This window comes from Rhipicephalus sanguineus, chromosome 5, assembly GCF_013339695.2.
Source record: "Rhipicephalus sanguineus isolate Rsan-2018 chromosome 5, BIME_Rsan_1.4, whole genome shotgun sequence".
NCBI classification, from domain to species: Eukaryota; Metazoa; Arthropoda; class Arachnida; order Ixodida; family Ixodidae; genus Rhipicephalus; species Rhipicephalus sanguineus.
In genome coordinates this window covers 187,350,298-187,373,083 of record NC_051180.1, presented here as the reverse complement: position 1 = coordinate 187,373,083, position 22,786 = coordinate 187,350,298, and the positions used below count along the sequence as shown (strand labels likewise).

Genomic DNA, 22,786 nt, shown 5'->3' with positions numbered 1-22,786 from the left:
CGTCCCCACGAGCTATTTTATGCAATTTTTCATAGGTGCTGAGTTTTCTATTGTCTGACCTTAACATCTAAGTTGATGATGCATAATGCTCAATTGTCACAGCTTTTAACCCATGTTTCTACAGTAGTTCACGTAACTAGAACCAAATATTTACAAAAAAAGTGGTGAACATCAACTGATGAAACCAACGACGTGACTTCCCGTGATGTCGTGCTCGTTACGGTATTTTCTATATTGTGCTTAATTGATTAATTAACTATGATCAATTATGGAACATTTTTAAAATTCACGATACGGCCAAGTGTGTTTCGTTCTGTTGTTGAGGGCATTCTAAAACGACCAATGCAATTTTTTGTGGTACCGTACATGCTGCGTGGCGATTCTTTCCAGCATTTAAAGAAAGCCTGCGAAATATGACCATGTGACTGCTCTTGTTCGCTACCGTCAAGCAAAACAACCAGCGCATGGACCATGGCGAAATCAGCGGCTGCAGCTCTAGGCATCGGCTTCACAGTGCGTCAGTATTTTTGACAGCCGCATGCTGCAAGGAAACTATCGTCCCTGAGAAGCGGTAGGCTGACGGTCCGCGCGCCGGTTTCGCTCAAGGCACGTCTAGCGAATGCTTTATGACAGCTGATAAGTACAATATGAAAAGTCATTGGAGCTATGTCCTCAATGTATACACGATACGTCACAAAAAAAAAAAAGATATATATTGCTACCAGCGTTGTTGCTGTGTACACCTGTCAGGTTGTCAGGTACTGCGAAACCGGTAATACGCTTAAGGACAAAGTAGGACTGCACAGCGGTATTTGCACCATCGTGCGAAGGCTTTTTGCTGACGTTCTTGTGAATAGATGACAAACCGCTAGCTGATTGGCAATTAGAACAGTGACTCCTATCAGTTACAAAACTGACAAGCAAGAACCACGTCAGCGCAGTGTAAAACGCTGTCATATTAAGCAGTCAAAGCAATCCTAATAAGTTGTTTTGGAATGAAACTAATGTACTTTGAGCAAGAAAGACATAAGTTTTAGGATGCCAATAAATATTTCATTAAAATTAAACAAAGTTGGTCACAGTTAAGAAAATTTTGAGCAAATGTTTTTGTAAATAGGCATTTGCTGCTTCATTATATAGATCTATAATAACAAATTTTCAAATGTATTGAAGTATCTTGAGAGACCACTGGGAAGTATCGTATTGGATACAATAATTCAGGAAGTATCTTGTATCTGTATTTCAAATACTTCTTGCCCGCGTATCTTGTATCGTATCGTGATACATTTTCAAAGTATCTTTGCCTAGCTCCGATTGTTGAAGTGGCGCTCCCTGTTCGTGTGCTCTTGTCTGTTGTTGTCATCGCACCTTACACTTCAAGTACGCTGAACCAACACGCCCAGTCTGCCGTTCTTGTATTCCAGTTTGTTGCTATCACATTCATTGCTTTGCCCTTGCGGTGAAGCTGGGACTTTTTTCTTCTTTTTTTTGCTTCCTTCAGACAGCATGCGCTGTGAACACGTACGTTAGAGCAAGAGTTACGGAACCCATATAGTGCAACCATTTGTTCGGTAGATTATCACACTCATCGTTCTGCTGATTGCGGACCCTCATATACTGTTTGCAAATAGCGCACCTTAATGCGATGCTGCCGTGGAGTGCAAAAGAAAGGAGCGAAATCTTTTTAAAAAATGTGTAAAGGAAAGCACAGATATAGCGTTCAAGAAAACCAGAATGACAATACTAAATCCGCACAATAGATTACGTCCAAAACATGCCATAAGCAACCACTGTGTAGTAAAGAAAAACATACGTACTCGAGCCACTCTCTTTGTATGCAGTTGAGATGCGTGGTCAGTCTTGTTTGTTTTGCGTCACACTGCTCACGTAAATGTACATGCCTTGCTTCTTTAGAAAAATCTATGACACATGTCATCGCGAAGGGTATAGAGATACCTCTAGCTGAAGGAATGAACTGCGTAAAGCAGCACAGCATTGCACAAGTCATGCAGATACTGTTTGGTTTCGATATCTGAGATGTGTTCATGATGCGTGCTTATAATCGCATTGGTAAATAAAATGTACATGTATTGCTGTCCAGAGAGCCTGCGATGCGGTGGTTAGACTAGGTCTAACTGTCCCCACTGGGAGCGGCCCACGGTGTCACCCTAAGGGGTGGCACTTCTCCAGATCTTTAAATACCGTACCGTATTGCAGTGCAAGCTTATCTTAGAAGTTTGACAGTCAGATCTTCTCGGCAACAAATGCTTTTCTTAAACGCCTACCTCAGATCAGAAGTGCACGTCACTATAGAACAACAGTCGAGCTTTGCAAAGTGGTGCGCCTCTTGCAGCGGCTGTGCGGATTAGTTTTTATGCTCTCAGAACTCTTGGTATGATGTTCTCATCGATTTGTGGCAGCACAGTGATGTCCGCAGCCTGACCATTCAGTGCTGAATGTTGAAAGAAACGGCTGCATTTTCTTGGCCTGAAAGTTTCGCTGACGACTGCTGCTCGGCCTCCCATAATGGAGGTGCTAGCAGATATTTCCGCGACTGTACCCAGCGAAAAATGGTGGACGTGCCCAGTGTTGTCGCAACACCAAGCATTAGCAAGAGAAGCAGTCTGTGAATGAGAGTGCTTGGTTGAAAAAAAAACATGGTTGATCCCTCCGTCATAGGAATCGGAATAACACGAAAGTAAAACGTGGCCTTATAGAAGTAACTGAATGTTTACTGTACATTGATATAAGAGAGTTAGCACAATGTATATTGATGCCTGGCAGCTATAACACCATTTAGCGTGGATGCACCTACTTTGATGCTTGGTGGTAGATCTCCATGCTGACGACCAACATCCATGTTCAATGAATAAACAAACCCTTGTGGTTGCTATACTAGTTAATGGTGAAAGCGTAATCAGAGAACGAATTGTGGTAGCCAGAAGAGCGTCGCATATTGGACGCAGAACTTGGTCGCCATCCTGTGGCATGTTAAAATGTGATTGAACACCACGGCCGCACTAGAGGGAAACGCAAAGCGCGTCGTGCTGCCCCGGTAGCCCGGCCGCAATTTTTCTCGGGGCGAGCGCGTGAGTGGGTAACGCGGCGTTACAGCGAGGTGAGGCAGGCGCGCGTCGCAGAGCTATTTTGGGTTTTTATTAGCGTGATGCTATGAGCGAGGCTGACGCTTTTACGACGCTTGGGTTAAGGTCGCCACCTCGCAGTGTGTTAAGGCATTGACAAAATTGCACTTCTATTGAAAACGCGCCGAATGGGACGAACGTATCACCCGTTGTAGGTACTAATTGCGGAGGCCACAGTAATGACGAATTACTCTACCTTACCACTCCCAGAGGGCAACACCACCCCACCGACAGGGAGAGTGGTAGATATAAAAGGCGCGTTTGTAAAGCCTCTAGAGTCTGTGACCGTGGCGCAGTGGATAGCGTGCCCGGCATCTGTTGTTGTGGACCGAGCAGTCGTGGGTTCGATGCCCGTTGACGGAACTTTTTTTCTTTGCCATCTGATCGTGTACATTTTTTCGACGTCATTTCCGTGACGGAAATACGTCAGTGAAGTCTTGGTGGACCCCGGCATAAAACACTTTCGTGTTAAAATAGGGCAGATCTCGTGCATTATGGGAATCTATTTCATGCGAAGCAGTCAGCGAGTAGCTGTCTAAGCGGGACTTTTTGATTTAAGCCAAGCCTTACGAGGTGGATCAACGTCATTGTATAAACTGAGTAGTGTGTATATTGTGGGCTCAACAGGCACGCTGACTACACTGGCATAAAAAGGGTAGCTCATGGCCCGGCATAACGCCGGCACTCACGTTAGGCAGAGGCGTGTGTTGTTGCAGCGAAATGCATGCTACAGTGCGATGATGTCCATATCATAAGTGACGGTCGTTGCCGTATTCGAGCAGCACTTCACTATAGCTTCCGTAGCCATACGTACATACGTAATGTTTATTACATTCTTATAAAAGCAGATAGCCAAAACTACACTAGCCTGTGGACTTTTTCCGAAGCACATTGAAGCACTAATGTGACTCTGTGGTAGAATACGTGCTGCCATACAGAATGCCTGGGTTTGATTCCAGCTCCATCCATGATTTTTGTTCTTTGCTTCCATCGAGATATTTCACCCATTGACAGTGCCACCGAGACTGGCACTGCACTGTCTATGGTACGGGCTCCTTCATGCTGTCCTGTTAAGATTTCTAAAGTCTTAGCTAATGTAGAGTGGGAATCACCTCTGGAGCATACATGGGTCACAGTATGCGGGTATGTGCCACACATGACTGCTGGAAAGGATTTCATGACGTATGCAAGGCGGAAGTCACGTTATTCATGTAATGACCTGTGAATCGTGTTTGTCATACACTCATGTCCTCCTATGCAGGTAGCACAAAAAAAAAGAAAGAAAGAAAGAAAAGAAATGGCAAAAGTTCCCTTGCTTTGCATTTAAAAACCTTGCAGGAAAGCAGTCTTACAGATTTTTACAAAACGTCCATTACCAAGCATATCCCAATTTTTTGTTGTTGGCTGTATCGTAGCAGAAACTTGCCAACAGCCATCATGCATACTTATGGTATACAGACTTTACAATTACGATAAAAAATTTTGAGGCCTAAGCTTCTTTTTCTCCTTCAAAACAACAAACTCCCTTTACATCCTGGTCCATATTTAACACTTTCGTGACCGCGCCTATTCCCATCGATAGCATGTTATTGATGGCTTCAAGCTAAAATTTTGGCGCTCTCTGAGTGCTTCTGGACTGCTAACATGGTATCCAAAGCGTAAATGAGGAAGTATTTTATCATTTTCGCTTGTGAGCTTCTTTTTTCTGCCGCGGGGAGATTTTTAAAGCTCCTTCGCAGCCGGGAAGGTGAGCACTCGTGCTTTCAGTGATGGCATCAACGTCGGTCGCGGGTGCTCCACGGTAACGGCGAATTTCGATGGATTCCAATGAATCTGAGCGGGAATCCTTTGATGATGGTAGCAGCACACACGGGAGACGACTTAGATTCAGCAGAGTTCAGTACATATAGCGAAAGTGCATTAAACCGCCCCGGAACATCAGCAGGTATCCTCCGGTAAGTTTCGCTATCTCCTCGGGCCGTTTTATCGTTGCTCAGGGATGCAACAGCTGCGCCAATTGCGCCAATTTGATATAATTCCTTATTTTTACGCCAAGCTGCGCCAAAACCGAGAAATTTGTTAAAATTGCGCCACGCTGCGCCAAAATGCCCTAACAGCTTAAAATTTTCTCAGTTGCGCAAATTTGAGCGAGAAATGGAGGCCGCGTTGCTCATCTGCAGTGTGGGCATCGCCATCCAATACGACGCGCAGACCTTAACCCCCCGTGAAAGAAAAGAAAAATTAAGTCACTTTCACCGCAAGGACGAAGCAATGAATCCTATAGCAACAAATTGTAATGGTATACGAAGTGAGGTTGGCAGCAAACTGTTTTGCATCCGATCTTGCGTAACTCTACAAAACGTTGGTGTAAGATAATACGGCTTCTCCAGGGAAAGATGCTCTTGCTGCACAGTGTCTTCGTATTGAGAGCGCAGTACGTAGCAGAATATACGAGCCGCCCGCTGATGGCTGCCGAGATAGCGCGCACGCCAGCAATCGCGACCGCGCCCTTAGAATCAAAGTTCAAAGTTGGTGCTCGAGCGACAGCCCCCCTGCCCCCCTTTCACGTCTTTTCATGTTCGTTCAAGACGGGCAGGGAGTTTCCTCTATGCTTCGGTGGCAGACTTCCTGAGCGGAGTGGTGTTATCGCATGCGCGCTCCGAGCGACGGAGATGGGCTGGCGCGTTTGATAACTGCTTCAGCCGCGTTCGTCGCCTGCACTCGCGCGCTTTTACCCGCGGCAGAACATACTATGCACAGGGATATGTTATCAATTTGGGCTTTATACGGGAGATGACGGCAAGAACTTGTCGAGAGTGTCCATATAGCTGCTATCGCAATAGAAAAGGACAGTAGGTCTCAAATTTCCTGATGCTTGTTTTATTGCGTGCAGAACGCTTTTTAAGCCACTTTTGCCGCAGTACAATGGTGTCCTACGGAAAAGCATACTGAGATTTAGAAGGGGCTATTAGTGCTAGCTGTCAGGGACACAGCACATTTTGTTCCTTAACACTTTCGTGACCGCGGAAAAATCGGTTGTTTTTGGCTAGTCCAGGAAATATTTTTTTCCTGCCGCAGAAGATAATTGATACTAAAGTGTAGGGTATCAAATGATAGAAGAAGAATTGGTCTTTGCAGCAGTATTAATTTCAAACAACGAATTTATTTCGAATATAATAAAAAAATTATCAAACAAAGAAAAATGCATCAAAAAGGAAGAAAGGTTCATAAGAAACATCAATGCTACTCTGCAAAGGTTACACATTAAAAAAAATCGAAATATACGTTGTGAACGCAAAGCCCTCGTAAAATAATAGTAGAATTATAAGCTCTGTAAGTACAAAGATTATTTACATAAATACAAGAATATAGGCACTAGTGCCTATCATGCCACCGCGCGATGCAGGTTCTCGACGCGGTGAAACAAAGGCTGGCTGCGCATGTTTCGGGAAAAAAAAAACAATTTTTTTCTGTTCAACATTCCTAGCATAGTTTGCAGTTCTGGTGTTTATCAATTTTCCTGTGTATTTGTTGGAATGAACAGTGTAGCCTGTTCCAAATCTGCAAAAATCCATAATTGTACCCTCATTTGACCTCTTTCTCGCTCATATACTACCGAATACCATACCGACCTTCACATTTCACCATTTTCTCATCCACTGAAAGGTTCCGACGGGGTTAAAAGATAACGTAGAAAAATCGTTCATGTGTTGCAATAGAGAAGACACGTGGTGAAGATTCTCGTGGGATTCGACGGTCATCTTCTGCAGATCAGAGACACTCAAGAAGCCTTGAACCTTTTCCGTTCCATCACTGACGGTGGACGAAGGCCTGGAAATGTGTGTCGTCGACACCAACACCAATGCAATCGCGGGACTTCAACGGTTACCATGTACACATGGAGTGAGACGAACTTGCTCATCTTCTCTTCAGTAACCTCCCTCCATGGATCCGTCCCTCTCACTGTATGTTGGCTTTTCGAAAGTTTGCGTCCACGCATACTTATCTGTGTGGTTGCATATCTCTCTGATGACTTCTGCGGTAAAAAACAACACGAAGATGCCGCCGCGCAGCACACCGGAGTGTTCGGTCAAAGTCCGCTCCGCGCCGTCTTCGCGAAGAGAACTGCGCTCTTTCTGCAGCCGGCGCCAACTGCTCCTGCCCGAATGAAGTTAACACCTTGCAGATAAGAGCTGTTATTTTTAGAACGCACCGGATACGTTTACATCGACGATAAAACGACCCGACGAGAAGACGAAACTTACCGGCGGATAGCTGCTGATGTTCCGGGGAGGTTTGACGCACTTTCGCCGTCCGTACTGAAGCCTGGCGAATCGAAGTTGTCTTCCGTGTCTGTGGTGCTACCATCATCCAGAGATTCACGCTCATATTAATCGGAATCCGTCTAAATTCGCCGTTTCTGTGGAGCACCCGCAAGCAGCCTCGACGCGAAGTCTGAAACAACGAGTGCTCACTTACCCGACTGCGAACGAGCTTTAAAAATCTCCCCGCGGTGGAAAAATCAAACTCGCAAACAAAACTGATAAAAAACAAGTTTATTTTATGCTTTGTATTGCGTTAGCTGTCCAGAACCGCTGAGAGAGTGCCAGAACTTGATCTTGAAGTCATCGATAACATACTATCAATGGGAATAGGTGCGGTCACGAAAGTGTTAATATGTGCCGCGTAACTACAAGTACTAGCATGATCGCTGACGTCTAAAAAATTATTGGCAATCATTTGAAGCTGTTGTGTATGGCGTTTCTGCGGCCTTGAGGAGCAATAGACAAAAGCGTATGCCAGTTTTCTTTGCTACCCCCACTTGCTCCTGCTTTACGAATCTCCCAAATTTCCAGGTTCGCAGTTCCACTATAGCATTTCCAATGCCTGTCGAATTATTTGACCGGTCCTGCAAATGCTAATGTGGACTTAGTCATTGTTTGCACTGTGGGGTGGCTCAACACACTGCTTTTATTGAAACAGCAGTGTTCACGTGCACTGTGCACGAATTAGCTGATGTTGGGTGGTTTTTAGATATTTTATTTCGATAGCAATTATATGGGCAGTCTCGGCTGAATTTTGCCGTCGCCGCCGTCATGCACCGTATATGTATAAGTATGTATATATATATAAAAGCCCCAAACAAAAATAATTCAGAAAAATGCTTCCGAAGCGCGGAATTGAACCAGGGACCTAGTTCTTGCTCTGCAGCGAGTGGCGCTAACCACTACGCCATGAAACGCAGATCCTCCACGTAGCTAACGGCGAGCGTTATATACACACCCTTTACCGCTGGACGGACTCAGCGACGCTAGGCGCTTATAAGCGTTTCTTCATTACCAGCGAGATGGCGCTAGGAGCGCGACGGGCGGATCTAAAAGTCGTCGGCGAGCTCGCTCGCTTCTTCTTGTATTTGCGCAGCGAGAACCTTGCCCTTCCGCTGTCTGCTTGCGCGGTTTTCTCGTGCTGAGGGGAAGAGGGATGTTTCACGCTTTCACCGTGATGTCCGCGCTCATGTTACGGAGCGTACGAAAGTCACTCGAGCTCGAGGGACGCCGCTAAACAAACAGAAGATGAGCGCGAACTATCAAATGTCACAGCGCGGCACTTAAAGCACTCTAGTTTCCTTCGCTGCTTTGGCTGCCTTTGCAACAGGAGCGCTGTTCAAACTGAGAGTATCCGCTGGCGAGCCTCACTTCGTATAGCATTAGTTTCTTGCTATCGCATTCATTGCTTCGCCCTTGCGGCGAAGCTGTGACTTTTTTTGTTTTCTTTTCTAAAAGTAAGCCTTTTTTGTTATACTGCTCCAAATATGAGATTGCGGGCTAAGAAATTCAGGTTTTTTTTTTCGTAACCTGCTCCAAATTTGAATTTTTGTGCTCCAAAAGCAACATTTTGCTGCTCCAAAAATTGCTCCAAATCCTATTTCGGCTGTTGCACCCCTGGTTGCTGCGTGTTGATGCAAACACGTCCGGCGGATACTAAAGGTCACAGCTGTTATCTGAAGGGCGTCAACTTTGCTCAGGCGGGGCAACTTCGAGCTGGCTGCACAAAGAACGGAGTTCTCTTCGCGAAAAGTGCCTGGGTGGACCTTGAACTAGTGCTCCAGAGTGCCGTGCGACAGCTTCTTCATATTGTTTTTCACCGCCAAAGTTGTCGGAAAGTTATGCAACCTCACAAATAAGTATGTGTGGATGCATGTTTTCGAAAAGCCAACTTACAGTGATAGGGATGGATCCTGAAGGGAGGCCACTGAAGAAAAGTTGTGCAAGTTTACCGGACTTCTGGTGTATAAGGGAATCATCCAAGCTCCGCACCTGCATTGCCGTGGGAGTCAATGACACGTATTTCCAGGCATTTGTCCACTGTCAGTGATGCCACGTAAAAGGTTCAAGGCATTGCTTGCCTCCTTGAATGTCTCTGATCCGTAGAGGACAACCATCGCATACCACGGGAAGCTTCACCACTTGTTGTCTCTATTGCAACACATGAGCGATTCATCCGCACAATTTTTTCAACCGCGTCGGAACCTTTTCGTGGATGAGAAAATGGTGAAATTTAAAGGTCGTTCTTGTATTCGGCAGTACATGAGGGACAAAGTGGTCAAATGGGGATACAAATTATGGGGGTTTTTTTTCAGATTCGGAAGTGGGTACACTGTTCATTTCAACGTATACACAGGAAGTTGCCTCAGGGTGCCCAGCACCAACCACAAAAATTGAAATATACCAGAACTGCAAACTATGCTAAGAAGAAAGGAAAGTTGAGCAGAAAAAAAATGTTTTCAGCGACACATGTGCAGCCTACCTTTGTTTCACCACATCGAGAAACTGCTTCGCACGGTGGCATGATAGGCAGTAGTGCTTATATTTTTGTATATATGTAAATAACTTCTGTGCTTACAGAGCTTATATTTGCAGTATTATTCTGTAAGGGCCTTTATTCAAAGTGTATATTTTGATTTTTTTTAATATTTACCTTGTGAAGAGTAGCATTGATGTTCTTATTCATTTTTTTTCTTTTTCTTACAATTTTCTTTGTTATTATAATATCCGAAATAAATCTGTTTGAAATTAATACTGTTGGAATGACCAATTCTTCCTCTATCATTTGATACTGTACACTTTAGCATCAATCAATTTCTGTGACAGGAAAAAAGTATTTTCTGGTCTACCCAAAAACAGTTTTTTGTGCGGTCACAAAAGTGTTAAGCCCATTAACTACAGACTAATAAGGCATCATCACCCTGAATCCTTCGCTCCATATCAAGCGAGAACTAATGCCTTAAACTCTTTTTCCTGCTCTATTGGCTAATGGAACACATCATTGATAAACTCTGTTCACTCATTAGATGTGATTTATTCTGCATCTGTTAACTTTGCAGTTGAGACGTTGACATTTGTTTTTCTCTCTTTGGAATACTTGTATGCTACTCCTGATTTTTTACTCGGCATGGCTGGGCCCATATGGGCCTGCAATATATTTTAAATAAATAAACTATTTATAAGGATGAGTGGCAAGCATTGCGACGAATGGTCTTTGATTCCGTTGCAAGTGCCTCCTGTTTGTGTCCCGTTTATTTTGCTTTCACAACCAGGAAGCCAACTCGCCTGCCTCACAGAATCGCTCACAGCTGTAGCATATATGGCAATAGATACTTGCCAAGAACGCTTTGAATGAGACAGTTGAGAACAAGTAGTCCTTTGTCTATGTGTTGCTTTGCCATTTCCTTTTCAGAGTACACAACCCCTTTGCTTTGCAGGCTGGACCACCGAGCAGCCCATCTCGAGCACCAAGTGAATGCAGGCCATGTGGTGCACCAGAGGAGGACTATGGGACCCGCAACACTTGTGAGTGGCCACTTGTGTAGAATCACAATTGGCAAGTTTTAGTAACACCTTGAAATTTAATTTAAATGGTTAAAGCTGTCTAAGGTACACATGGGGATTAAAATAGCCTTGCACAACTAATACATCTCCTAAAGACTATAAATATGCATATGTAACCCTGGCGAGTTCCAGTGCTGATATGTGACTAATGAAGTGACTACACCATAAAATGCATGTTCTTCACAACACACACTGTCACTTAGCGGATGTCTGTCACATCATATGACCATAATTATGTTTCATCATATGGTCATAATTATGTGACGATTATGCCACATGTCAACGCTCACAAATTGACATCGAGACGGAGGACCGAAACAAGCAAATCAAGCATGAAACAGCATAAACAGAAAACAAATTTGGCCTCAATGCACACTTCATCACATGACTGCGTGATAATAGTGGCCTTTTTTTTTTTTTCTTTAGTGTATACTCCTTGAAAGCACTCCACTTCATTTATGCTTTATCGCAAGGAAGGAAATTATGTTGTACAAACATCTTTTTTCAAGGCGCACTCGCGCATCGATTGGCTGGGCGTGCAAAGCATGGGCTATATTCACAGGAATTTCTAAACACGCGTTACACATCGTCGCTATATGAGCCTAACGACTTTTCTTTCTTTTTTTTTCGATTTTTCATTGCACTTATCATGCGACACAGTGTGCAGAACAACACCTACAGCTGCCCGATCGACAATAAGGACACACGAACAAAGGAAACATAAGTATTACTTACCATTGTGTTTCCGATGGTACCGCGAATGCAGCGTGCCCATCATTCGCTGGGTAATATACGCAGCGGCAGGCTCGCTTGAGTCGCCGGGACATTGTCACTCCATATCCCACCCACAGTAAAACCCATGCCAGTAAGCATAGGTAGGCAAACTCACTCATGAGTCGACTCACTCAGACTCGCTCAGACTCAGATCGAGCCGTGAGTCTGAGTCTGAGTGAGTCTGGGTGAGTAATATTTCGGTGAGCTTGAGTCCGAGTGAGTCTGAGTCAGAGTGAGTCCGGTTGAGGAAAATTTTAATGAGTCTGAGTCCGAATGAGCCCTAAGCGCAAAATATATTTCTTGAGTGAGTCTGAGTGAGCTGCACACTTTTTTGCCGACTTATGGTCCTATCTACACAACTTCAGCATCACTATCAGCCTGATGTCCGCTCACGTTTACACTCTTGTCGACTTATACATAATTCAAAGCACTAGCGTTCATACGCCAGCTCAATATTTATTAACAAGGGCGTGAGTAACGGAGAGGGGGGGGGGGGGGGTAGCAGATAGACCCCCCCCCCCCCCGCAAGCTCTCTCACAGGAAGTTCTTGATAAAAATATGTCGTGTGAGGCACCTCTTTGAATAAAAATGTCCTTACTGGAGTGTAACCACTGATAACTCCTATTTGAAGGTACGAGATCAAAAGGCGCCAAGTAGAGCACCATTTACGCAAGATATTGGTGTTAAAAAGCATTGATTCCATGGTCGAAAAAGACAATTATACGCTAATGGCCTCATGAGTCGACTCACTCAGACTCACTCGGACTCAGATAGAGCCGTGAGTCTGAGTCTGAGTGAGTCCGAGGGAGTAATATTTTGGTGAGTTTGAGTCTGAGTGAGTCCTGATGTAAAAGATTTCAGTGAGTCTGAGTCCGTGTGAGTCCGGTTGAGGAAAATTTTGGTGAGTCTGAGTCCGAGTGAGCTCTAAAGGCAAAATATATTTCATGAGTGAGTTTGAGTGAGCTCCGCATTTTTTGCCGACCTATGCCAGTAAGGCATACTGCACTGTCGTCAAACTACGCATTTGACGTCCAGTGGCGAGAGCAGGCACAAAACACGCAACACACGGCCGACACAGCTGGGCAGTTCAGAAGCGGCGTTCACAAGGCCAAGGTAATCCCATGACGGCTTTGCTTGGGCATCCTGCACGGTGCTGGGGCCAGCCTAAAACGACTCTCTTCTCGTGTTTCTTTTTTGCTTTTTTTTTCCTTCGCGCGCGCATACGTCACGACGCTTTCTCAAACCTTGCTTGTATTCCGACGCGTCTGACTGTCTGATTTCCTCACTCTTGCCGATGAGCACGCGGGCTGCAGCCGTCCGAAGGTCGAAGGGCATTTTATCTCGTTTCATCCCGTTTACAGCAGCCGCTTTTAAAAAAATCACGTTTTTTTTTTCTTTTTTTTTCTTTTGCGTCGCGTTTTTTCTGCACTGGATTTTATTCCATGCGTTGAGGCAGGCTGCCTTGGCCAGTTCGTTATCTAAAAGTGTATACTGAGTGTACATTCCGTGCCAATCGGCTACATCGAGGGCTTGCCAGCTTTTCTTTTTAGTTTAGTTTTGATTTGATGGAAGAACGACATAAGTGAAGTCACGAAGCGAAGTAATGACAGTACCAATGCAAAATATCAGTATCAGTGCGACATAAGCGAAGTAACGACAGTATCAATGCAAGTAGGTCGCGGCAGCGCTTACAACCCAGATGCGACACACCGCACCACGCAGCGAGAACCAGCTGACCGGAACTATTAGTTGCCAGCAGCAGCCGTCAACACCGCCAAGTTACGCGGAAAGGAAACCACACAACATTGAAGCGAGGTGACGTAATGCACTGGGTGGGGCACCTCGAACGACGCTCCCTCTCGTCTTTGGAATGAAGCAAGTTGAGAGGGTGGTGAGAGGGTAAATATAGCAATCGCTATATCTCCGTTCCTACTTTAGCTTTTCAAAAAATCCTTTCGGCTATATATTCCTTGGAAGGGTCCGACTCATTCCAGGGTGTTGTTCACGCCAAGCCATTTGGTGGTTCATGACCCCTTTAAACATAACTCACAGACATACAAAAGTAAGCGCACCAGAGTACTTTTTCGGTAGAAAATGTTCGTGCTCCCCAAAAGAGGAAACGCAACCACGGCGGTGTAGTTTGTGTAATTTAGCGCCGCACGGAAACAGATGTAATCATGCCCCGGGGAGCAATAAACGAGCGAGTCACAAGCAGTCACTCTTTGAGAGATTAGAAACCAGACAGCCATCAGCTTTGCGGGTGTGAGAAGCGATAACCACCCGAAGGATAAAACCAAAACCAGCCGCACCACGTGCGCGCATTCTGATGCACAAGTGAAAGCCGTGGTGCCGCTTTGGAAAGCAAAAGAAAAAAAGAAAAAAAAAACTGAGAGACATCGGCGCATGAAAAAAATTCCACGTATTCCCAAAGCGTGGCAGCACATTCCAAGCAAGAGAAATGATCAAAAAAGGCACATGCTTTAAACCAGCCACTCCGCTGGCGCACCGCTTTGCGAAGCAAAACAGCAACAATGGAGAGACATCGGCATACGAAAAAAATTCCACAGGCAAAAGAAATGATTGAAAAAGGCGCATGTTTTAAACATACAATCTATGCCGTATATGTACGGCGAAAACACTTTGGTGCCTGTGCGGTGATGCCGTACATGTACGGCGAAAAGCCTTAAAGGGTTAATGCGTGCTACTTTTATTTTGATGACATAATGCTTCATAAAGATGTTCACATCTCCTTAAGAGCATCCTACTGCATTGCTAACAAAATTTCCGCATAACATGCAGAAAAAAAAAAAATGGCATGGGGTGTGTAGCTGTGCCAAAAAAAAATCCACGCATATCCACGAAGTGAGCAATGATGAGTGGGCGAAGAACTGGGGATCGTGCCCTCAACTTCGGGTCAGCTTGTCGTTTTTGCCGTTTTGCCGCCGCTTCCCGCGCCCTCACCTCCAGCGTAGTAGCTTGTCATCAGCGTTCCCGTTGAGCCACCGCATGCCGCGCCTTACGTTCGTTTTCATCCATGGCAGAAAGAGAATGTGTGGTCTGGAACGCGTTTACGTACGCATTTGCAACGCAGCGTCCTTTCGTGTATTTTCACTCCACCGTGCACTGTGCTGTCATATGCTTGATTGATGGGCGCTTAATGTCAGTATTTTTATGGTGTTTTGACCTTTTTATTTTGTGGCCAAAAGAGAATGTGTGGTATGGAACACACAGTTATGGTTGATATTAGTCTATTATTAAACCTTTTTTAGGGGATTTTACACGGTGCTGTGCTGTGAGCAGGGACACCGCACAACGAACAAGCCTAGACCCTAAGGTGCTTTGCCCCTAAAAAACCGGGCAGTGAAAGGGTTACTAAGCAATTAAGTGCCTCCTTTCTATCGCTGCGCAGGATCAGGTTACGGTGCGCTCGGATCCCCGCACGCTGCTACACGGTTCTGGTTTCAAAGTTTTCAGAACAGAAATTAGGTCCACCGTTCCAGCAAAAAAGCAGTGGATTGGCAAAGTTTGCAAAGCAACCCCGCACACAAGCACTCTGCCGTAAGCACTGGTGCACAATTTGTCGTAACCACAGCTAATCCAAGGCCCACATACATCGCAAATTTCATCAGGCCTGCCTTTATCATCATTCTTTTTGTTTGATTCCCTCTCTCTTTTATATGTGCAGCCATTGTATACGAGGAGGGGGAAACGGAAAGGTAAAAGTGTGAGCTTTTAGAGCCATACCAAGATGGTGGCACTCGGTGAGGAAGATGACAGATGCCCCCGTGAACTTGGTTGCTGGCAATTTCAAGCTCATTTCTCATCATCTGTGTTGACTAATTTACTTTTTCTGGCACAGTGCAGTTTAAGCCAAATTGCTTTGATACAGCATAGATGAAGGCAAACGTACAGACACAGTATAGCGATTTGGGCTGGTTTGGGAATGTTCGTCGCGGAATGACTTAAAGCACAAGACAATTAGGAAACAGAGAGAAGGACACAAGCACTGACACTTCAGCACTTATGTCCTATTCTTCTACTGTTCGTTTTCTAATTGAGTGGCGCTACAAGTCATTCCTCGATTAATCTAGACATAAGAAATGCGAAGAATGGCAGCTTCCTTCTTTCTTTTTTCTCTCTCGATCCCCCACGTATGCGCCATGCTTTCTGTGGAGCAAATAATGTGAGACGATGTCAGCAAAACTAGCCTTTGCACTTTCTATTGCTGAGGAATTTTAATACTTGATCGTTTAAAAGCATGAGTGATGCATGCTTTCAAAACACTCGTATTATTGACATGCTTGTCCATTTGTTGTCACTGTACTACCATCAACTGATAACACAAGTTCAGAAACGAGTTATACATGTCTGGGGCTGTGAAAAGTGTAGTCCTATTGTAGGATATGTGTGCAAAGCTCGGACGAACACAGGAAAAAATGGCGTAGACAGTAGGAGCGCAAACTATCAACTGATTTATCTCCTTAACCCCTTTCCTTGTGACATTTGAAGAAGCTTATATAAGCTGTTTCAAGAACGAATAAATCAGTTGATAGTTTGCGCTCCTTCTGTCTACATCGTTTTTTCCTGTGTTCATCCGAGCTTTGCACACATATCCTACAATAAGTCATGCACCATCTCGCCCAACTAGAAGTTCTTCTAAGTAAAGTGTAGTATCGCGCCGCGGCAGTAACAGTCAGTAAGCACCAGGCCAAGAATCGTTTATTCCAGATAGCGTAGCTGTATTTATGCTGTGTGCCTTTGTGCGTGCATGCGCATACATTGGTGCAGAGCATGTACCGTAAAAACCCGCGTATAGCCCGAGGCTAAATTTTAGGGTGCGAAATTTCAGCCCCGTACTATATGCAGGTCCCAAGAATTTTCGGCCCAAATTCAGTTTCGGTTTCGGCATAGCGCAGTGCTATCATCATCATCAGGTGTCCGCGCTTCTGCGCTAGGTAGTGTTAGCGGCGTTAGTCTTACAGACCCACGCATGCTACAGTGGTCAATGGCCTTTGCTTCAACTTGGCGCCCATAACGACGGCCACGATTTTGCTCCCGTGATTTTACGCCATGTCAGGACCACGCAGGCAGTACTCGGCTGCTTTTAAAAGAAAAGTTATCGCTGCTGCCGAAACCATCGGCAACTGTGCTTGCGGAGCTACAGTTCGGAGTCAGCGAGCGGAGTTTTCGCGGTTGGCGGAAGCAGAAGGAAGCCCTCTTTGCATGCAGCGGCCAGTGAAAAAGTTTCCGCGGACCAAAAAATGGAGCGTTTCTGACATGGAACGAGAACTCACAGACTTTGTGCGGGAGCAGCGAGCTGCACATCGAGCTGCTACAAGCGAAGGCAAGGGAGATCACTCGAGACAAAGGCATTCAGCCGGAGGATTTCAAACCGAGCAAGCATTGGGTGTCTCGCTTCATGCGCCGCGCTGGGTTCTTCCTACGGTCTCCCTACGTCGGCGTACGTCGATCTCGCAGAAGCTGCCAGAGAGCTACGAAGAGGACCTTGTGACGTTTCAAAAGTACGTAATTGCATTGCGAAAGGCAGTCCCCTTTCAGCTGGGCCAGATCGGCAATGCGGATGAAACGCCGGTCTACCTGGATATGCCCTCAGCACTGATGGTGCATCAGAAAGGCTCCAGGCAAGTTATCGTGCGATCGACTGGGAACGATAAAACGCGGGTAACTGTAATGTTGTCCTGCACGGCAGACGATAGCAAGCTGCCACCCTACGTGGTGTTCAAACGAAAGACGCTGCCGAAGGGGGAGAAGTTCCCAAAAAATGTCGTCGTCCGCTGCCAGGACAAGGGGTGGATGGACGAATCGCTAGTCCTTGACTGGATAAAGTCCGTGCGGTGTCGACGGCCCGGAGCACTGCTGGGGCTCCCTTCGATGCTTGTGCTCGACGCGTTTCGGTGTCACCTGGCCGACTCCGCAAAGCGACTGCTGCGCGACTCCTGCTCTGAGCTCGTCGTCATCTCTCCCGGGATGACACCACAGCTGCAGCCGCTTGATGTGTGCCTTAATAAGCCATTTAAGGACAATGTCAAGCGCCTGTACGTGGAGCGGATGAGGTCCGGAGAACCAAAAGTGACCCCTGCCAGACGGCTGAAACGGGCCTCGCCAGGTATGCTCTGCTCGTGGATAGTCGAGGCTTGGGCCTGCATTCCCGAGGCGCTCGTTTGCCACGCCTTGAAAAAGTGCTCCATCTCGAACGCGCTTGATGGCACTGAGGATGATGTGCTGTGGGTGAACATTTCCGACAAGGGAGCTGCGAAAGAGAGTGCGTCCGATGACGACGATGAATGAAGTGTGTCATTGAATGCATTTTTCTGTTTTCCTCGGACTATATTCAGGTGAAAACGTTTTTTCTCGCGTTTGCTATCCTCGAATTACACCCCGGACTATATTGCGGGTCCGAGCTATATGCGGGTTTTTATGGTATCTTGGATGCCGCGACATGGCACTTCCTTTCCCTTAGAAGCCAAGTCTGTCAGGCTGCCTTCTTATGCACGTAAAACGCCTGCGAAGTTCCGACGCTGTCGGTGTCCTTGAATTTGTCTCACTGGGAGACTGCGATGTGCCCAGCGATAAGTCTGTTGGCTCGATATTATCGCCTGCCGAAGGTTGGTCATGTGAAGGTGGATCGCAGGGTGAGGGTTGCTGCTCTGAAGACCGGGTTGCTCAGAGCTCCTGCTTTGCCACCATTGTGAGGAGACGTGGCCGCAGTTTGTCCGCGTGACGACTCTGCATTCCTCCGGTATTGTCCACCATGACTAAGCGCCTACCTGTTGATGCGGTCACTGTGCCGGGTAACCATCGCTCGCCGGCTTGATTGTACTGGTGTGACCACACGGGCGCCCTATGAGGAAAACGCTGCATCGGTGCTGTGGGTGTGTTCACCACGGGGTCCCGTTCCACCTCCTCTGGAAAATGTGCGCTCAGACGGGTCATTGGCTGAAAAGCGAGCATCATCTCGGTGGGCGATTGACCGCCTTGAGTCGGTGTTGTCCTGTAACGTAGTAAGAACTTGTTAATTCAACTGAGCAAACTTCCCGCTTTGTTTTTGTTGATTCCTTCTTTAATGGTGCGCACAGCACGCTCTGCCAATCCATTTTACTGGGAGTTGACATGGTGCACATGTTTATCTCCCAAGAATTTTTTAGTCACTGAAATGTTAAATTGTGGCCCATTGTCGGAGACCACTGTGTGAGGCAGGCCAAAACGCACGAACATACCACGCAGCACTTCAACTGGGGTTTCTGCACTAGCCGTTTTGAGGGGTACTGCTTCCAACCATTTAGTTTCCGCATCCACTATGACCAAGATCATATGCCCTTTGACCGGTCCAGCGTAGTCAATGTGCAAACGAGATCAACGTTTGTTGGTTTTCGGCCAGCTGAAAGGGGCCTGCCTTGCTGGCATGGGCCAATTCTGAACACATGGCTGGCAGCTGTGCACCAACTCTTCAATGTCGTGGTCCAATCTGGGATACCAAAACAATGAGCGCGCCAGGCGCTTCATAGCCATCATGACGGCATGGGTATCGTGGAGTAGTTGAAGAATATTTGACTGCACTGCTTCGGCCAGAACAACCCGATGACCCCAGTAGATTAGTCCCTTACTCACAGTAAGCTCGTGTCTGCGGGTGAAGTATAGGGAACCCAAGCTAAAGTTTGCGGCGCGACGACAGCGCCGCGCCAGCCGCGCTGCGGCTCTGTCGGACAACACTGAACCGTCGCGCGGCCGACTCAGCCCCTTTCACAGTAGCGGTAGCGCACGTGCGCTCGCGTTCTTCTCTCGGTGCGGGTAACTGCGGGGCCGTCAGCTCGGCACGTTGAACCGAGAGGCTTGCTGTGCGAAGCTGCGCATTTCCAGGATGGCAGAAGCGACCCCGCGGAAGCGCAAGCGTGGTCCGAAGTATTGCGGTTTAGTGGCCAGCCACAACAGTGCAGACAAGGCACACGATTCACGTGTTAAACTGTATCGGTTCCCGGGCGTGTCGCACGAGAAATAAAGGCGGCAAGCGTGGATAGCTGACAGCGCTGTCTCGCCTTCTATTTTGGCTGTCTGAGTTCATCGCTTTCGTTTGTTCCGACTACCTGAATCGGTAAGTAACAGGGCGCATGCACGCAGTGACTACAGTAATGATTACTCGCTGTCTTCTCGCATTGTTAAAGTCCAGTTACGGTTGTAGGTGAAGCAACTTTGTGTTTTGATTCCCCGTGCTCGTGAGACCTACCCGTCGTTGTTGAACGTTGACATTCGCGTTATACCGTTAGCGTTGCGCGGTTGGTTGAATTCAACTGAACTCCGCACATTGTCAGAAGTTCGGCGCCTGCATTTCACGCGTCGGGAAGGCTGCTTTATCACGCCGGAACGGACGTCTGTGCATTTTCAGCAAGCTTTGACATCGTTCTGCAGGTTTGCTTTGTTTTTGTCACTTTATTGGGGTGATATATATTTAAGCCGCTAAATATAACTGGCACTTCATACATGCTTTGCAATTGCAACCTTGAATTAACCACCTTCTGACTTTGTGCGATTTTCTAGCCGCGTTCACGCAACAGGGCTTATACGCCTGTCAAGTCGGTATCATAAAAAGAGACTGCAAGCATGACGCGAGAGCCGAAAAAACGAGGCGAGCAGTTCATCTTGCTTCACAGTGGTTGAAGCTCAGCTAGCTGCCTCGCGTCTTAATCGGCGGGTGATTCTCCAGCGGCATGGAGGACTTGACTCTAACCTTCTCAGAAAGCAGTGCCATGGCCGTATAATCTTTTTTTCGCACGCCGCAAACGTTTGTTCACGAAAGTACACGGCTGCTACTGTAAGCATGCCATATCAAAACAACAATCATATGATTCGTAGTCCACGCCACAGAACATCGATAGCTTGTACGGCTTCATTTCGGAGTGCATGTGGACCATTATTCATCTTCAACGTGACAGAGTGAGACTTACCTCGAGGTATACGTCCTACACGGCGTAATCGCGACTTGGGAAATGCATTTCGCTTTGAGTCGAGCGTGGTTGTCGTCGATCGTCTGCTCTTCACCGTTAACGTGATTGACGAGCTTTCCTCATTTTATCAAGTTCGCTTTGCGGAAGTGCCAGTCAAGCTTGAAGATCCTTTTGAAGCCGCACTGCACGCGGTACATCGTGAGACGCCGCAAGTGCACCGCGAGAGCTCTGCACGTGCACGGAAGCGAGCGGCAACGCGGTGGCGAGAAGGGAAAGCGCTCGCTGATCACGCCCCAGTTTCCCTTTTTCTGCCAGAGATGGCGCTGCCTGTCAAGAGCAGCAGCGCCGCTAAGCGTTGCTTGGGAAGCCTATGACAGGAAACCCTGTTGCTCCTGCCCGAGTTGTTTAGGCCAGCCACGCAGAATCTATGTCCTCACTTGCCTCAGAAGAGCGTCATCGTTCGTGCTGTCAGCCAACTGCTGCGTGCAAAGAGATAAATCTGTCAATGCTTGTGCATGCAGCACATATTCTACTGGATCATCTTTACCGTGGTGCGCTGGTTCCGGTAGAGGCAAACGGCTCAAGGCGTCAGCATTCGCATTCAATGGCCCTTTCCGGTACTTAATGTCATACTGATATGCGGATAATAGTAGTGCCCATCACTGGATCTTGGCCGCCGCCATTTGCAGAATAGGTTTGTCGCGATGGAACAGCCCCGTCAGTGGCTTATAATCAGTCACCAAACAAAATTTATTACCAAAAAGGTAGTCTCGAAACCTTGTAACCCTGAAAACTAGCACGAGCGCTTCCTTTTCCAGTTGCGAGTAGTTGTGCTCCGCGGTGTTAAGGTTCTTGAGCGAAAAGCTATCAGGTAGTCTTTGCCATTAATCTGATGGGACAGGCAGCTTTTTTTCCTGGAAAAACGGCAGCGGAGGAACAACACTGCGTGCTAAAACTAACTTACCACGCAACAGTCAAGCACTGCTTATTCACAGATATGCCGACTACAAAGCCATTCTTTAAACACTCCTACCGACCTAAACGCGCATCTCAGCATCTGTAACTACACAAAAGAAAAATTGTGGGAATTGAGTGCGCCCTCCTCTTTGGCGCCTCATTCCCCAGCTAGCGCGTGCGCTGGCCCCGTGCGGCTCGAGTGCCGGGAACCGCCGTTAATCGGCGACATGGCTACCGTGGCTACGCCGCCAGGCCTTTTTGCTCTGTGCGAGCCATGCGTTGGTCTTCCCCGCACAAGCCACATGTCCGAACTTGCCTGAGCCCTTCGCGAATGACTCGGCCTTCCGCAAGTTACAGACGACTGCCAAGTGCCCCACTTTCTTGCAGTAGTGACACTGCGACTTTCTGTGTCTGCACTGCGACGCTAAATGACCTCTGTCGCCGCATTGGTAACACACGATGCTCTTGGCCGCGGACGATACCCGGTGAGTTGGCAAACCCGGTAAACTACTTGCAGTTGCCTGGCACAGTTCACTGGCATCCTTTTTAGCGGCTTCCATCGCCAAGGCAGTTTTCACCGTGTCCTCGAATGTGAGGTCGGGAATCTCGAGTAGCTGCGTCTGAATCACTGCGTTGTTTATGCCATATACAATTCGGTTCCTTAGCATGTTGTTAAGTTCGGTTTTGTAACTGCAGTGCTCGGACAGACACTTGAGCGCCGCAAAAAGGTCGCTGACTGCTTCTCTTTCGGCACGCCCCCTCGAATTGAAGCGAAACCGTTGCACCACGACGGATGGGGTGGGGGCGTAGTGCCTGCCAAGTACGTCCAGTATCTCGTCGAGCATTTTATCTTGGGGCGTTTCCGGCTTTACGAGGTTACGAAGTAGTGCATAGGTACGAGGCTCGCAGCAGCTCAAAAATATTGACCTTTTCTTTGCTGGCACGACGTCGTTGGCTTCGAAGAACTCTGGAACACACTCCACGTACGCAGGCCAGGCGTCGCCTTCCCCCTCGAACGCTTCGATCCTACCGAAAGTAGGCATGGTTGTTCAGGCGGTTCAGT

The 22,786-nt window shown here is 47.0% G+C and overlaps 1 protein-coding gene across 1 annotated transcript in view; it reads left to right on the top strand.

Moving 5' to 3' along the window:
* Nucleotides 1–22,786, top strand: part of LOC119394522 (tight junction protein ZO-1) — a 521,713-nt gene that overhangs the window by 409,590 nt on the left and 89,337 nt on the right. The window contains exons 15-17 of the mRNA XM_049416099.1: nt 10,906–10,993; nt 15,492–15,496; nt 17,285–17,933. Coding sequence (XP_049272056.1) covers nt 10,906–10,993; nt 15,492–15,496; nt 17,285–17,933 — 742 coding nt within the window. The remainder of the gene's footprint in view (nt 1–10,905; nt 10,994–15,491; nt 15,497–17,284; nt 17,934–22,786) is intronic.